Source organism: Agelaius phoeniceus, chromosome 1 (genome assembly GCF_051311805.1).
Source record: "Agelaius phoeniceus isolate bAgePho1 chromosome 1, bAgePho1.hap1, whole genome shotgun sequence".
In the NCBI taxonomy this organism is placed as follows: domain Eukaryota; kingdom Metazoa; phylum Chordata; class Aves; order Passeriformes; family Icteridae; genus Agelaius; species Agelaius phoeniceus.
Genome location: NC_135265.1, coordinates 55,085,409 through 55,103,620, shown reverse-complemented (window position 1 = coordinate 55,103,620; position 18,212 = coordinate 55,085,409). Strand labels below are relative to the sequence as shown.

General features: G+C 35.9%; 1 protein-coding gene across 1 annotated transcript in view; it reads left to right on the top strand.

The window, feature by feature from the left end:
• The window catches only part of POU6F2 (POU class 6 homeobox 2), a 308,911-nt gene that overhangs the window by 244,228 nt on the left and 46,471 nt on the right, over positions 1-18,212 (top strand). The window contains exon 6 of the mRNA XM_054644613.2: positions 12,506-12,652. Coding sequence (XP_054500588.1) covers positions 12,506-12,652 — 147 coding nt within the window. The remainder of the gene's footprint in view (positions 1-12,505; positions 12,653-18,212) is intronic.

The window sequence follows — 18,212 nt, the reverse complement described above, 5'->3', positions numbered from 1 at the left end:
AAATAAGGTCTTTGTCAGACCAGTGGGGAAAATTAGCCTTCTGATATTCCTTAGTATGGGATTCACAACTGGAAATACCAGGGAAACCTTGAGTATAGATGAACATGGCAAATGGACCTTTGTCCCTCTCTCCGTGAAGATCTTAATTCAGATGTCTTAGCAACCTGCAATGCTCAGCAGTCCTGTAGTCTTCAGGAAAAAGAAAGGAAACCCCCTTTTAGCACACTCAGGTTGCTCTCTTGCTGCTACAACTGAAAAACTGGTTCCTTGACCCACACAAAAGTAGCAATTTCTGGTTTAGTTTAGACTATTGAGCTTGTTTGCCTCTTCCAGCTGGCTGATGATCACCAGGTCTTCTGCAGGTCATAGTCCTTGTCTGTCTCTCTGAGGTGAAACTAGGATTGTTACCTGCCTTCTAATTCCCATTGTTGAAAGAGGACGCAATTCAACACATAATAACTGCACTCTTGTTTTTTCTTCAGTTAATACATACTTAAAACTAGATCAAGCCTTTTCTCCCCATCTTTCTTCTCCTGACATGGTTTCTGATATGTGAGTGCCTTCTGTGAGATTTCTTTTTCAAGGGAATGTATTCAGCTTTAAGTTTGGAAAGCAAACAGCACATATATCTTAGAGGTAGAATTTGCTTTGTTACCTGTACAGGTACCACGAATGTGATAGGCACAATGAAAGAGTTCTGCCTTAATTACACTCAGGCTGAGTTCATCACAGTTTCTGACATGTTGGAGGTACATTAGAACAGCAGCACTGTCTGACTAGGTTTTCTGCAAAAACATTTCTGACCCTTGACTTATCCCTTTTACTGACGCTATTGCCAATAGTACCCTCCACTGCCAGTGACTGCAAAGAGGTCTGCATACTTCACCATTTTCAAAGGTATATTCTGGCAAATAGTTAGGTAGATGTATATTTTCCTCCCAACCCAAAATAAATGAGATCAAGAAAAGACATATAAGAATGATTTTTTGAAGTCAAATATTTCCACTCTCTATATATAACACCCATCTGTGAGGGTGATCCATTTTACATTTCCTTTCAAGAAACCATTTTGGTCTGAACTGAATGTTTCAAGTGACCTGAAATTTATTTATTTTCAATTTTTTCCCATTCCAGGTCTGCCTGGACTGTGTTTTGTTACTGGGGTTTTTTGCTTGTTTTTTTTTAAGGGAGTGAATAGGGTGTTTCAGGGAAATTTTTCAGTCCACAAACAGAAAAATTCATTAGTTTCACAGCTGTAGGTGTCAATGTTTTGACTTCTGACTTCAATGCTTCTCTAGATTACAGAGGCATAAATCCAAAAAACAAAAAACAAAAAACAAAAAAATAAAAAAACAAAACAACCCCCCAAAAAACCAATAAAAACACCCAAACAAACAAACAAAAAACCACAAAACTAAAAACAAACAAAAAACCCCACCCAGACCATTGGCGAGACTATATGATTTAAATAACATATCAGTGTCATTAGCTAACTCTAGTATTTCAAGTGAAAGAATCATTTCCCCTCCCCCTTACTGCAGATTTGAATCCCATAAAATATTGAAGGGACTGATTCTAACAATAGTTTTTCTGTTTTAACTAATTGCATCTCTGCTGACCTCATTAAAATTAGATCAGTTTTATATTCAGGCAGAGACAAATCAGAATCAGACCAAGAACTCAGGACATATGTTATTTTTAGCACCAAAATAATCCTTTGTTTTGTAAAGCACAAGAATTGCTACAGGGCCCATAAATATTTTGTGAATCTGGTCAACAGATAAAAGTAGAAAATACTTAGAACATGAAGAAATTCATCTGTCTGTCTATTGACAGTGCCTTATGGAAGAACAAGAGTCTAGGTACAATAAGGCAATAATGAATTTAATGAAAAAGCTACAGACATTCAGCTTGTAAGCTGAGCTGCTGTTGAAAGATAGTACATATTTTTGCCTGTATAGCAGAATTCTTTGGCTGAACGCCTATGAGTAGATTTCCATTGATAAAAAATATGGAGGAAATTATTTATTGTAAATGGTAATTAGACTTTCCCTAGGCTATGAATCCAGCCAGTAGCAGATATTGAGTAATAACATAGGCATTATTTTTGACATTCTGTCTCCATGCAAAAAAAAACAAAAAAAAAAAAAAGAGAGGATGATAGGAGCTAAACTTTTTTATGTCTTTTGTTTAAAGTACAGCAATATCACCATAGGCATAAATTACTATTGGTGTGTTATTTTATGTATAAGATAGAGTATAAGGTCACACCACAACTTTATCTATGAAATAGAAAAATGAGTCACAAAAAGACACTAGCGCAAACTCTCTCAAATTTACCCAGGACTGCATTAGGATTACATACAGGCTAACTAAGCAGTTTTTGTAGGATTTCAGCAGCAGATTTTAAGAAATTTGGAACTGATCCTAGGAGGAAAAAAAATTATACAGTTTATACTTGCAGTCATCACTCACATTCATCTGAGAGTTCTTCTGTTACCTCAAGCAATATGGAGCTATGCTTTTGTTATAAGAGGATCTCAGTTTCATATACCCTCTTGCCATCAAATTATAGTGCCTAGCACTGTGACAATTGCAAAGACCTCAGAAAAAATACATTTCTAGCCCATATGTTTTTAATTATTTTCAAGTTTCATTTGCTGTTGGCAACTTGAAGTTATTTTGATTTTGCTGAGGTGAAATATGAGTTTCAAATATGACTTTGAAATTGATTAGGAATTAATATGGCAGCATTACAGATACAGTAGATTTACTGCTTTTTTTGTGGTTCAGTGTGAACTCCCATGCGGAAAAACTATTGTGACCAGACTCAGAGTGGCATGAGCAAAGTAGCTGATACTGGAGATAAGAGATCAGAGAAAAGGAGTCAAATAGGTGAAAGCAGAAAGGGGTTCTAACACAGCAAAAAAATTGTATACCCTCTCCAAAAAGGAAAAACCCCAGAAGGAGTCACACGAAAGGTGAGACATGGATGGATTATGAAAACAATGAAAAAAAACCAAAAACCAAAAGCCAACCAAACAAATTAAAAAAGCCTTAAAGTCAGTTGGTACATTTAAAATATTATTTATATCTCTTATAAGAACATTAAAAAAATTAAATTTGAAATTGCCCAGCTGATGTTGAGCACAGCCGAGCCCCACACTGCAGGCATGTGCTGCTTCTGGGGCAGGACTTATATTTCATTTTTGGGCACAGGTTTCCTGATGACAGCAAATGGGACCGAAGGCCCTGGGAGGAGAGAATGTTCTCTGTTGAAAAGTTACACACATGGCTGCAAATGTAACATATGTTAGATATGTGGCTGCATATTAACCCTTCCTGCCTTTCTCCTTCTATAGGAGCTGCATTGAGGGCACAATTTTTGGCAAATTAAATACACAACTATTACCAACTTACATGTAACTTTATCTACAGAGCAGGACTGCTGGTGAAAAAGACATTACTGAGTATATGTATTATAAACAGGGGCTTTAAATTGCAGTAGTCAGTCTTGTGCTATCTAGTGTCTTCCACTATGTTTATCCTCAAAGTAAGCTATCTAAATATGAATGTGGCAGACAGGTGCTACCATCTGAGATGCAATATGCTCACATAGTGGTCATGCAAGGAGGCTCAGAGGTGTCTATTACTCTATCTTTAGAAAAGGAGTAGCAGCAGTAACCTTCCCATTGACAAGCAGAAAAGAGTCAAACAGTCCATGTCCAGTCCACCACCACTGGGCATTCAGAACTGTACTAAAGTAAAAAAAGAGTGCCCAGGGAAAATACTAACAGTATTCTGCTGAGGGATCCTCAACATCCTTTTCTCCATGCTTACTTCCCTTTTGTAGATTTTGACTCAGCTTACTTGTTCCAGTGGCTATCATTCACATCTCATACTTATTTGATTGGAAATGTTGTTTGACATCAAGGTTTTCAAACTGAATATTTTTTTCAACTTTATTCATATTTCCGAATATCATTTTATATACTGAAATTTCAGCAAAACTCAAATGTCTAATTAAAAATCAGAGTCACAACAGATTGTGTATCTCATATATTCTCCACAAAACCTGGAAAACAGAGAGAGCACTTCTCAAACACATTATATCAATTACAGTGTTTATGTCATTTTGACTTTGGGGTGAACTGCTGTAAACACAGAAAATTAAATCCTTCCAGCTTTCTAGATACTTGTACTAAGAACCAGATTCATATTTTGGACTGACTTTTATCTTTGACAGCAATCTTCCTTCTGCACTCAGGAGCCATTTGTATTGTCCTTCAACTTTGTATCATATATATCAGTGCATCAAGTAAGGTCCAGTTTGGACCTGAAAGTAGTTAAAGGAAAATATTCCACATAGTTACAGTTTTAGATCTGATCTTGTTCACATTCAAGTCAACAAAAATTCAAGGTAAGCACTTAGCTTATATGAAAACAAAACTGTTTGGTGATGCTATTACATTACAAATAAACCAGAGTATCCAGATGTATTTCCAGCTTCAAAAATTAGGATCTTTACAAAGCAGCTGACGCAGAATTTTAAAAGAAGCTTTATGTATATTCTCAGTTAACAATGTGTCCCTAAGTATTAAGCAGGATTTATTCTTCAAAGGGCAAAAGACAAGGTCTGTACCTTGAAGTTTGTTTTTTAATATGAATATTTGAATAAACAGTTCCAGGCATACATACAAAGACTGCATATTGTATTGTAGAGCAAGACTTTCAGAAATATTTTCTCAAATACTTAACATGAAGTGTCATATTAACATGGTGTGACCTCACATTGCATTTTTAACATTTATATATGCAAATGGTCATATTTACATGTGCACATGCCACTCACAAATTCAAATTAAAGGCAAATAAATGCTTTAGATTAAGGAGATTAATTTGGTGTGTCTCACGGTTGACACACTTTCTACAGAGATCACGGAGACCCAAGTGCTGGGCTGTTATCCGAAAAGACAGATGGCAATTTCCTTTTGATAAGAGTCCAGGTTTTTAGCAGTGAGGGAACCCTGAAGTAACCATTTTTCTTGTAGGGAAAGCATCTTTCAGAAGCCAGATAAATCATTCTAAAATAGACAAACACAGGAACCAAGAAACTAATCAATGTGAAATGAACTATGTTACAGCCCCTTTCAAAAAGTTTAGAGGGTACTTTTTTGCTTTCATTCTTGCAACACATGGGAGCTACTTCAGAAAACTAGAGAATACAGATAACTTTTTCAGTACTCATTCCTCTTTTATAAGTACGGATACAGTTTATGATTATTAGAGATGCCAAATTTAATTTAGATGTTGTTTGTTTAGAGTACATATGCATCATGCATGAAAGAAACAGTTTCAGATATTTTAAGAACTATGTAAACACAAAAGTAACTCAGAAAAAATCAGGTAAAACCAATTAAATCAGACAAAACCAAGATGCCTTTGTTTAACTGAAGTCTCATCCACTGGGTGCCATCTTAAATAGATCTGGAACATTTCAAACTTTTAAGTTATAAATGTGGACAGTCAGGAACCTACAAGACAGGAGTCTAGGGTCAGTCCATAAGTACTGACCTGCTGCTAAAGCGGTCAGTCATCTGCATTTTGTAGCTATTTGCATTGAAAGATATTGAATATATTTAAATATATTCACTCTTTCTTTTTATAAACATAAGTCCCAGCCTCAGACATGCTGACACCTTCAATTTAGTTTATGTTGTAGGATTAGGCCCAATGAGGATTGCTTTCTTCTAGTTTCCTCTCCTCTCTTTTTTATCTGTGACTAATAGAGAAGAAACTAAAGTGGCTAGGGTGGTGTCTGCTGACTCTTAGCCTGATGTGCTCTTCATTATTCATGTCTCCATTAGTTTGGTCTGAGAGACCTGGGAATGATGTCTGCTCTTTATTTGCTTTCTCTATAAGAAATATACCCTTTTAATTTTGCAAATCTTTGTTGTAGTTTTCAGACTGGTTCAAATTTGACCAGCAGCACCTTGTTTACAAAGATATTTCAGGAAATCTTGTTCATCCTCTTCTATCCATGTCATATCAAGGCTCACATGAGCACTGCATACTTCCAATCACCTCAGGTCGCGTCGCTTTGCATTGAATCAAGTCATGTCGCATCAGCGATACCACTATCAGTACTTATTTCTGATAGAAAATTCAGCATAGATTTAGACAGCAAATAGCTCAACCACAATAAATGCATATAATGAGCAGACTAAGTATCTGTGAGAACCAGATATTTTAAGTGTCTCTGTCAAGTCAGTGCTTTCCTTGTCTCTACACTGTATGCTGTACATAAATTTCTGATCCATGTGCATATACTGAAATGTCTGGGTAAGCAGCCTATTTAGAACTCTTACTATCTACAACCATTTGCAAATTTAGATCTTTGCAGTTTTGAAATAAGCAGTAAATTGTTGGATGGGTCTGGGTAGTATAACTAAATTGTACATTTTGGAGGTTGATCATATCACAACAGTGTACAAAAACTAAATGTTGACAGATTTAATTTTTTTTTCATAATTTGGGATTTGCCTGCTGGGTGTATTTTCAAATAGTTATGCATGATTAGGCTCTATGACAGCCATTTTATCAGACATTTTACCCTGATGTTTATTTACCAAAGTTAAATGCTGTAATTATCCTATTACGCAAACAAAAAAGGAGGGTGGGAGGGACGGAGGGAGGGAAAGATCAACATTAAAAAAAAATACAACTGATAAGTACAAAACCAGACAGTTTCCAAAATGTTTGCTCATGGCATCTGTTTGGATGAAATTAACATCTTTTGGTTTATGTTGCCTGTGTATTCTCTCTTGACTTTCTTGGGATTTGCATGTTCACAAGATCTTTCAAAATTTGACTTAATTTTACTTAAAATCCTAAAAATAAATTAAATTGACAGAGCTCACTCATCCACAATTCTATATAAATGCTAAGTGATGATCTTGTTGATTATTATGATCGATTTGTTTTGTACCTATTGCTGTCATATCTAGGTGCTTTCCAAGGATTGAATTGAAGCAGTCTTTCCAGTGTGTTTTTTTAAATTCCTTCAAGGACCATGAGATTTTATATAAGTTCAGGGAGTTATCAACTGATACCAGCTATATATACATATTGAAAACAATTAGGAATATATGCATTAACACTAGGTAAAGAATTTGCCCAAAGAGTTAATGGGGACTTTCAGGGCTCATTGCACTTCTGTCTCAATTAACTCATGTTTAGAAACCAAGCATAGGGGTATCTCGCTTGAAATGCTCTGCTTCTATGTCCTCAAGGTATTGAAAATACTTGAGTATTGTTGTTGCAAGATATGGTTTCCAGTTACTGCTGTGCAGTGGTGTGGAGGGTTACCAACGCCCATCCAGCCACTCACTTACTGCCTCAGTGGAGTGAGGGAGGAAGCAGGATGAGAAAGCTTCTGGGTCAGGATGGACTGCTTGCAAATCAGTGTTGAGGACAAAACAGATTCAACTTGAGGATAATCAACTTTAATATAGTGCCAATTAAATGAGGAACAAAGACAAGTATTAAAACGACTTTTCTCCCCACTTTCCTGGACTTCACTCTTTCACTCCTGACTTTTCTACCCACTCTCAATGGGGAGCTATAGTCAGTCCTTAATAGTTCCCCTCTTTTGCTCCTTTCTCTTCACATTTTCCCCCTGCTCCTTCACGGGTGCCCCAGGGATCACCGTTCTCACCAGGAAATATCCATATGCCTACTCCAGGGTCCTCCAAGGGCTACAGTGGGGACTCTTTCACTGCTGTGGGACAGCTCTTTCTCCTTTCTCTGACCTTGCTGTTCCCTTTGTTTTGTTCACTCTGGTTTTTTTATCCTCCTCCTCTGCAGTTGATCCACTACCAAAACCTTTCCATCTACACCCAATACAGATGATAATGCTAGTCACTGTAACAAAGAAGGTATCAGAATATCCTCAGGAGCCTGTGCTCAGTATGAAACAGTCTTTTCCCTAGTCTTTTCCCTTAAGGTCCAGTGCTACTGCCCTGGATTTGTCTCATGAGCCACTGAGGAAAAAATGGGAATAAATCCTACTATATTTTAACCTGTAATTCTTTCATCAGCTAAACACAATAAAATTCAGATAGATTCTTGTCTAAAAATTCCTACAAAAGCACATGCTATGCTGATAAAAAAAATTCATTTCTGTGAATAAAATTTTCACTCATTATGGGTAGAAAAGAAAAATGTCATGTGTTTCTGACTGAGCCATTGCTGAATTCTTCTCAACTGTTATATTTGTTTTCCCATGAAAAGCATTGGTTTAAGCAAATAATCTCAGCAGCTAATCTAGTAGTGTGATGCTCCCTACAGAAGAGTTTGTCAGAGAACATAAGAGACTGAGGATCTGTTGGTCCCTAATCAAATATTATACTTTTTTACACTAATTCCATCTCTAGGAGATATCCAGAAATGTGATTTTTAACAGTCTTTCTGAAAAACACTAATACTATTTTATAAAATGAAGTTATGCCTGAAGTTACTCTGCAATATGTCCTTCAAATTCTCCATTGCTGCATTCAGATAGCAGCCTCCTCCACAAGTGCTTTAGAAAACACACAAGATCTATATACTGGCATGGCATAAAATGACTTTACCTTTCAGGTTACTTGCCCATTTTTTCATGTGGTGCTCTGGCATCCTGAAATGTCTTGACTTTTCACTAGTAAAACTGTTTGCTTTTTTCTTTATATTTGTTGACTGAATTATATTGTAATGACTAAAACTGGCTCTTTGATTCCCAGACCAGGAGACTGAAAGTTCAGTGGGACATGCCTTTTATAAAGGAAAGTGCCTAACTACTGTGTAGGTTATCAAATCTGATCTTGTATTCAACAGTAGATGAATGCTTGGTCAGTTTCTCACAGCAACTCCAATGAAATACTAAGTTAAAAGAGGAAGATGGTATTATTTCAAAAGAAAAAAGTATTTGTGGCTTTCAAGAAAACTGCTTGCAGCATTGACTCTAACATACTTTTCTTCAAATTGTTTTTTTTGAAGACTATGTGTTAACCATAGAAACACTCACTTTGCATGGCACAGTTTTAGGATCTTGTTAGTGCCTCTTTCATTCACCAGAATTTTTCAGATTTGTTTTATTGTGAATTCTGTTTGCCACATTGGAATGTCTTCTGTATTTACTGACTTAAAGTAGAGAATTTTCATGTGCTTTACCTTTAATAATTCAGCTTTGGAAATTCAGAAAAATGTACTAAATCGACTCAATTATTGAAGATTCTTCCTTATAAAATTTGCTTCTTCATATAATCATGTTAGTAGCAGAAGTGTCATTAAGAGGGCTGGCCTGTCACTTTAAACAAAGATTACTATTATCTACTGTTATGGCTGGTGGTTTGAGTTGGAGAAGAGATTTGGGCACTGGAATCAACAGCTCCAAATATCTCAGCCTTCCAAATTAAATCATTATTTAAATACAGAAACAAAATAGGAAGAGCCCTTTGTGAGATTTTTCACAATATATTTCCAATATTTCCAATATGCATTCTTAGGGATCCAGCCTTCACTGAGAAATTGCATAAACCTCTCAAGTTAGAGATCTTATTTTTTGAATAAAAGAAAGATTCAATGTGTTATCTTGGTGTCCAGACATAATGAAATAGGATGTATTTCTTCATCCCCAGTTTGCACACAAGATAAAAGGGGTCAATTGAATAGAGCATAACTTGAAGTCAACAGCTTCCCAACGCACTCAAAGAAAAATGCATCCCCTCCTTTTTAATCAGACTTATGAATAGATAGGGCTGGTTTCATATGCACTTTGAAGTCTCTTACCCTGCGATTTGGCCCGTTCCCTGTATTTTTTCCTGGAGCATGGTACTATTCAGGGTACCTATGCATATCACAGCCTCTGCCATCATTTTTAATAAGTACCTTATCTCTGTGATGCAACTAAAAGCAATCCTGAGTGTCTCCAGGGTTTGTTGTAATTAAATTTTATTGTTGTATTTGAAAATGTACATTTTTTGAAAACTGGTGCAAGAAAAATGGAAAAGAGATTCTAGAAGGTGATAGTCTGATTTTTAGAAGGTTTTAACCCTTTGTAGTTTCCAGATTCACAAAGCTTATTTATGCTTCCCAAGCAGCTGTTCTTACATGCCTCTGAAGCCCTGAATATAACAGCTTAATGTAGTTTATTAGCTGATTTTGAGTAACTGTCAAAAGTTATCATGTATACCTGCAGTCAGATGCTCCAGGATCAGAGGTTCAGTAATTTGTGCGTTGCTAATAAGATTGTAGAAGGCCTTTTCTGAAAGTCTTATGGTCTTGCTGCTGCCCTTTTCTTCTCCAAGTATTTACAGCTATAAGAGAATTTCTTCAAGTCCCAGTACTGCCAACGCAGTGCTGTGAAAAAAAGGCAGAATTTGCTAACTTCTGATTTGGACAATAAAGAAATGGCACTGTTTTGAGCAGAGAACCAACCAGTTTACTTATATTGTTCTCTGACATTACACTGCCATGCTCAGGGACCACCACCCAAATGACTGAAGACTGCATCAGCTACCTTTGCACTCACACCTTTGTGCAGTCAGTGGAATTTCTTGCAGTCTGTATTCAGGGACTGAGCTTCACTTTGGTCATTGTACTGGTTCCAGTTCTCTTCACAGCTCAGCTCATCAGGACTGCTAACCAAGCACGCATTGCAGTTTTCCCCTTTTGTGCTTTATTCCTGCTTGATTTTCATGCCATGGGGTGCTGTGAAATGCTTTTAGAGATTCATATAACAATTTTTTCCAAATCAAAATATTTCCTCCAAACAATGTCATCTTTTCTGTCTGGCATTGCTACTAATCTTTATTTAGTTATTTACTTTACAATTTCTAGAGGGATTGGATATGCCCAAGGCACCCCTTTAAGCAACACTTTATATCAAGGTTGCATTTATAAATACTTCATGAGAGGCTAATGAATGATTAATAGATGTTTTAATGTATGAGCAATCAATTGTAGATTTTGCAATGTGCAACAGACAAGTAGGTTTCTTATAAGCATAGATTATAACCATATCTGACATCTTCTATTGATGGGCTTCTAAACGTCTATAACATACACACTACTCATATCTGTAACATGCTTAAAACATCTACTAATCACTGATTAATTTTTTATAACCTATTTTGAAGCAGAGCCTGTCTATGGAGTATATCCCTTACCACTGCTTGTGACTCTCCATTTCTAAAAGATAGATAATTTACTGGTCATCTTAGGACTTAGAACTCCTACCAATTTCAGCTCAAACATAAAGCTTTTCTGAGTTAACTCTAGCATTTTCATCTCAGTCTAAGAAAAAATGTCCCTAGACTATTATGTCCCTCAGACTTCTGGTTGCTCTACGCTGCTAATGCATATTTTGCAAGTTCTGCTATAATGCAGTGATTCTTAGGAGGCAAAGCCACTCTAAAATGTATTTTCAGCCTCTTAAACTCGGTTTGATTGTTCTCAAGACAGCTGCCTAAGTGATGGCTCCCAATGTTTTTGGTTTTTTTACTGTCATCCCTGTGTGCTTCGTTCAATGTTTGTCCTTTCTCAGGAAAGGATAAGAAAATAGAAACTTCCCAATAATCCAGTGGAAAAGCCATGTCCAAGACAACTTTTGATTCTGACAGAGGAGCACACATTTTGTATGCTTGATAAGCACAGGAATTTATAGGACTGCTCCTCCATGGGATTCCCCTAGTCTTTAAGGTGAAAGCCATGACCATGCTCTATGCTTTCTATGGTGCATTCAGGTAGAATTGACTAAAGCAGGCACTACAAATTATTTCCTGAAAATGTATGAGACCTGGAACTAATCATTCACATTTGAGAAGCAGCATGTTGCTCTAATATCGTATTTTGCAAATGAATTTTGAATTTTTAGTTGATATCTACTGACCTCACTTACAAGGTTGAGTCTTCTAATGTGATTTATCTAGATATTGAGACCAATTATTTAATAATAAAACTTAAAAGGATTTGCAGATTTTTCTTGGGTTTAGGGACATGAGTAAAATAGTTTCTGTTCTGAATATCCCCAAGTAAATATTCCACTCCCAGTCAAGTGCTAGTCTTTCACTGATTGCTCTTTACAGCCGTACTAAGCTGCTACACCTGTGGCATTAGCAACTTGAGCCTAAAGACACACATCAAGCATAACTTGATTTAAAAAAATAGGAGAGAGAATATAGGGTTAAAAAAGGGAATTTTATTCTTCAACATCAACATGGAATTTCCTCTTCCTTTTTTAAAACTAGTCATTTTCAAAGCCCCAGAAGTAAGAACCTCTCAAACTTGAGCTCTTGGAACAGACATTTTTTGCACACAATTAAGTGTGTAAAAAACATTAAAATAACATAAAAGTTATTGTGATACCACTTTTATATTATCCAGTTAGTATTATATGTTTATCATGGGTTTTATCATATTTTTATATTTTAATAAAATATCATATGTTTTATTTCTTTTTTTTCAGCTGGTTAATAATCCACTAGCAAGTCAAGCAGCAGCAGCTGCAGCAGCAGCAGCCATGGGCTCAATAGCAAACTCCCAGGCCTTTGGAAACGCCCTCTCCAGTCTTCAGGGGGTCACAGGCCAGCTCGTCACTAATGCACAAGGACAGGTGAGTAGAAGATGGAGCAAACAGTGAATTCTGATGGCAGGCTGATCTTGGGACAAAAATCAGTTCCGCCTGTATGACAGCAATTTAAAAGTGCACATGTTGAAGATAAATAAATATTGATTTGTGAGACAAGGTAAGAAATGGAAAGTCTGAGAAATAGGGGGAAGTTAGGCACTCTTTAAGAGTGTTTTCAAGCTAGAAAAGGCTAAGGGTTTGTTTTAGTTATCAACCCTTTATTTGTTTGTTTTATTTATCATCCCTTTAAAAATATCATAGTGCAATACCATGCACTACTATTTCACCATATTAAAATACCAGCAACCCTGTGATTTTTAACAAAGATACCATCTGCCTTCTTCCACTTATATATGCCTAATAACAGACACCTTTGCTGACGTGGTACAGTGCTTCACTTTTTTGCATTTCTGTGGCATTTTTGTATGGTGTCATTTCTTAAAAGGCATTAAATGTTTCTAGTAAAGGAAAATAAATTGTAATGAAGTATCAGGGATGGAGTTATCTGAGTGGCTTCCTCATTTATTTATTAACTATGTTAAGCAATTTGCAATTACTATGCCAGCCTGTAAATGCAAATAGGGGATAATCTATTTTGGTTTAAAGAAAATTTTCCAAACAGGAACTTGAATATTGTTTAAGAGTGTCTAAGAGAGAGATTGTGCATTACCTATGTTATGGAGCTGTTTATTTGTTAAAACTATTTCAGTTTCACTCTTAGTATGATGGAGAAACATATGCATCTGAATTCATATATACAAAAATAATTCCTTTGATACACCATATTTAAGTGGCTTTCAGATTGCGACCACTTTCATTCTTTATTGTATTTATTAGGACTAAAATTAACACAATGCCTTGTTTCTCTGCAATGGATCTGTCAATATAACTGGTAACTGAGTAATTTGAATGTCATTATTCTAAATGCTACAAATTGGGCATACAGTGATACCCACAGTGTTTTTGTGGATGTTAGGCCCTGAAAAACATTTATTGAAATGATGCAGCTTGGATGATATGTGAATCTAATATGTAGTTTCTACTCTTACTGTTTACTGGTGAGGAGGATAAAAAAGAAAGGGCAGCTCTTCTCCTGTCAATTTTCTGCTAGTTAATTGGAACAAGAGTGAGTTTTTTATTTTGGCCCATCAAAAAATAAAATTCAACACTTTATAGGACCTCCCCTGTTTTTTTGTTAAACAGGACACATAAACAAAGATGCTTCCTGAGCTTCACTAGCACCATCCAAGTCCCAGGGAAAAAAAATGCTGACCTTGTTATATTTACTGGGTGGGTGCAGAATTGTTCCATCACTACCCCGAGGGTTGAACGATGGAGCTTGTCAAAGTGAGGCCTTATCTAATGAATCATCTTATCGCAGGTGCACACCACACATATTAAAGGAGGATTGTATGAACAATGTGCCCTCTACAATAACCTTTCAATGTCTACTTTAACCCTTGTTTCAATCCCTTTTCATCAAAGGATCATTTTATGCAGCCAGCTTTAAATGGAGGCTCTCAAAAGCCTATTAAGATTTCTGGAGGGATGGGGTATTGGTTTGGGAGAAAAGTTGGTTATAATACCTATAACTCATAGTCAGATCAGCTCCAACATAGAGCCTGCTTGTTTCTATCTCCTCTGTGCTCCAGAAATGGTTCACAGTCACCACTTACATATGAAGCACTTGATACCAAAGATGTTCATCATAAGCGCTGAAGTTATGAATGTAGACTAATTTCTTTATAGCTTTTCCTTTACACATTCTCCACAGAAAACATAATCTATGTGTGACCATTCATTGTATCCTTAAAAGAACCCCACTACTAAGAAGATATCACTGAATGAAAGTTTTACTCATGCTGAGTCTGTTTATTCCAGACATAATGTAAAGTCCAATAATTCCACAGGTTGCAGAGAAAGAGAAAGGAAAGGAATAATCTTTCCAATTGTCAGAATAAAATTACAGCATCTAACTATCTGCCTAGGTCTTTTAAATAAAGGTTTTCTCTTTATTACTTGTTTTTGCAAATGTTCCTTAGTTTATAATCAGTACTGCAGACCTTGCCACAATATAGATAAATATTGATAGTAAGTGTGTAATATAGCATGCAGTTTTATAATATTCAGCATAAACTCATATTACTTAGAGACCACTTCTCAGGCTGCCTTAAAACAGGACTATTCAGTATAATAATCTACATTCCAGAAATTAAATTACATTCCCTTCAAATTAATAGAATTGTAGCACCTAACCAAGGGCTACAAGATGTTTCTTCAAAATTGGGGGCATAAAGGAATAGTAATTTGAAACGCTCCATTTCTGAATAATCTGATGAATAATCTGCTTGGAGTGACTAAAGAACCAGATTTGCACCACACTTTAAGAATTCTGCCCTTTGAAAATTGTCCCTTTCAAGGAATCACAAGCATGATACCGAAAACTCACTCCTGAAAATAAAAAGCTGAATGAGTTACTGGAATGTTGATATGTGCAATCTTTGTAATTACACGCTGTTTCTGTTACAGAAATTCAGGGCTTGTAAATGTCCATCTGTCTAGCTAAATATATGGTGATCAGTAATCCCTGGAGACATTAAGCTCTAGGTCAAATCCAAGATCCTATGCCAAATTTAAGGGAAATGATCCTTTAAATGACATATGGCATAGCCTTAATTCCCAATAGTCTAGTAGTTCTTACAATTACAGTAAAAAATCATTTATATTAACAATAATATATATTAAATATTTTTATTCAATTAATTATTGAATTCAAAGTTATGGCATGTTTATTTATTTTTCATCTTTTGCTTCAGATGGCAATATAAACTGTAACACCAGAGTTTCCCAAGACCAAACCAAGAGATCTAATCCATTGAAACAATATGATTAGATCACCTGATTAATTTGATATAGTACATGTAGAGGACTCTAAATCAAATTTTCATTTTCAGAGGCATATTATGAAGAGCTATTGGCCCATGTAACACTGCTTGCATTCTGTTTGCCCTCAGCACTTTCCAGGAAGTGTTTGCAGCACTGGGTTTTCATATCTTAAATTTAAAGGCCAGGGTAGCAGGTTTGCCAGATTGAAATCTACTGACAGTGTGCAAAGAGAAACTGTCTACCTATTCAGCTTCAGCCTGCCTTACAGTAGGACCCAAGTGCCATTGCTGCCCTTGGATTCTTCAGAGGTTTAACCCAATATATCTCTTTTTTATGCTGGTTTTGCAAATGAAATAAAAAATCAGGACTTTTGTGTTGGTTTTGCTATGTTTATTAAGTATGTGAAATGTGTGCTTTGGCAGTTGTCATAATATTTGTAAGGAAATGAGACACAGAAATATGAAAGCAATGTTGATGAAAATGGTTTCTTAATTATCATCAGTTGCATTCATATATGCCTCTTGACTTCAGTAGGATCAAATACTTTTTAACTGTGGGTACTGAGTAAATTTAGTTTCTCTTTTGAAAAGATGGGAGTTGTCTAACAGGAGAAAAATACCACTAAATTCAGCAGTTGCAAGATAACATTTTACCATAAAAGAGTAACATGATGAGAGTTGGCATGATGAACTGCCTTGTAGATAAAGAGGGCAATAGTCTGTTTCTTGGGAGATTAAAAGGAAAATCTAAGTATATATGGTGTAATTGTATTGTCCACACTTTAATTGAACAGGGAATTAATTGGGATTGTTTCATTATAATCTAAGAATGCCCCTGAAGTAACCCACACTTCATTGGGCCCATGCCTTGCTCTTTAGACATGAAAACCTTCTGTATAAGAAAAATCTTAAGCACATGTCCACCCTCATACTTAAGAAAAAAATAACTAATTTTTGAGTGTTGTAGTCCACAAGTAGCTCAGGAAAATAAATAGAGAGAGAGGCATTGTTGATCCAATTAGATAATAGGAGTACTTTGGTTCTCATTATTCAGATGAGAGGGTACACATTTGCTCTTTGAGCTTCTTGATGGTAAACGGTATTAATGAGGCCTGATGGATTCCCTGCTCCTAACAAGGCTCTCAGCAGTGCGAGTGATTACAATGGAGATAGATTTGATGGGATGCGCTCCCTTTTGTAGTGTCTCAGCTGCTGACACTCTGCGACATAATCAGGTCACAGAGCCGGTCACAGCCATCAGCAAAAGCCATAGCTCTATTCCTCATTATTAAAGTGCATTATTCAGTTCTGGGCCTTCACAATACTGCCAAGGGCCTTTTTTTCTTCCCCTTTTTTTGTTAAGCATCAGTTCTCAAATACAAGAGTTAATAAAATCATCAGCTAAAGAACTAGTAAATTAAAGAAATGGAAATAAAGTGCTCCCTTTCAAATTCATTGAAGGATCACAATTAAATAAGCAGGGAGTTTCTCATCACCACACACTGTACAGTACAATGTAATATGTCATGTGCAATAACAACAGGGATAGGATTTTAAAAAATAACGCTGTGCTCATTGTGGACTGGCTTGGAAAGTGCTGAAGTATCTTTTATGGTAAAGGAAATTTCTGTCTTCGCAACTATTACATGTCTACACGTAGATACTATTATTTACACTGTTTTCTGTAACTACTTTTTTTCTGAAGTGATAACAGTTATTTGCAAACTAAGTTCATGATTCTAAGCAGAGCAGCTGTCCTGTCTTAACTTAAGTGGCCAAGGCCACAATCTGGAAAATATTCAATAGGCCACAGTACTAGAACCTCTTTGTTCCCATAGACAAGGCCATTACCTTCTTTTGGGGAGTGAGGTAATTATAAAATTATGTTGTGGAAAAAGGTGTTTGTAGCATTTTCTTTCTATTCTGATGATGTTCAGTTGGGGCTATCCCCATTTCATGAGAAAATACTCTTTTAAAATCTGATGCAAGTTTTAATGCAGTTTAGTTAAACATGTGAGAAAAAAATAGTGGAAAGCTGGAATTAGTTAGTTAGTTAGTTAGTTAGTTAGTTAGTTAGTTAGTTAGTTAGTTAGTTAGTTAGTTAGTTAGTTAGTTAGTCAGTTACTTACTTACTTACTTACTAACTTTTTGTTTCAGCTAAATAGCAATAAGATATTCCAATACTGAAATGTATACCTTTACAGGGAATTAAATAATTTCTGTTGAATCCCTGTAGTATGTATTAAGTGACAATAGTATGATTTTGTGCATAGATAAAAGCAAAGGATCTAATACATTGGATGGGTTTTTTCTTGCTGTTGGGGGTTTTTTTGTTTGGTTTTTTGGGAGGTTTTTGCAGTTTTTATTCTGTTGGTCTTGTTCAACTCCATTTTTTCCTCTGTTTTCCTTTTGTTAGAATATGCTATGATGAGCAAATGAACATGTATACACAAAGTCACTTGTAAGACTTTCAGTTCTCTAGAACCACAGGTGTAAGAACTTTTCAATATCCACATTTCAAAGTTCAGAGCAATTAGCAGTCATCTCCAAGAAATGTGTAGAGACTGCTATGTGACCTAGTTTTCTTTTCAACACTAGCCAAGAAAATTGGCAGCTACCACTGGGACAGCAAATTGTAACTCCTCCTATACTCAAAAGGA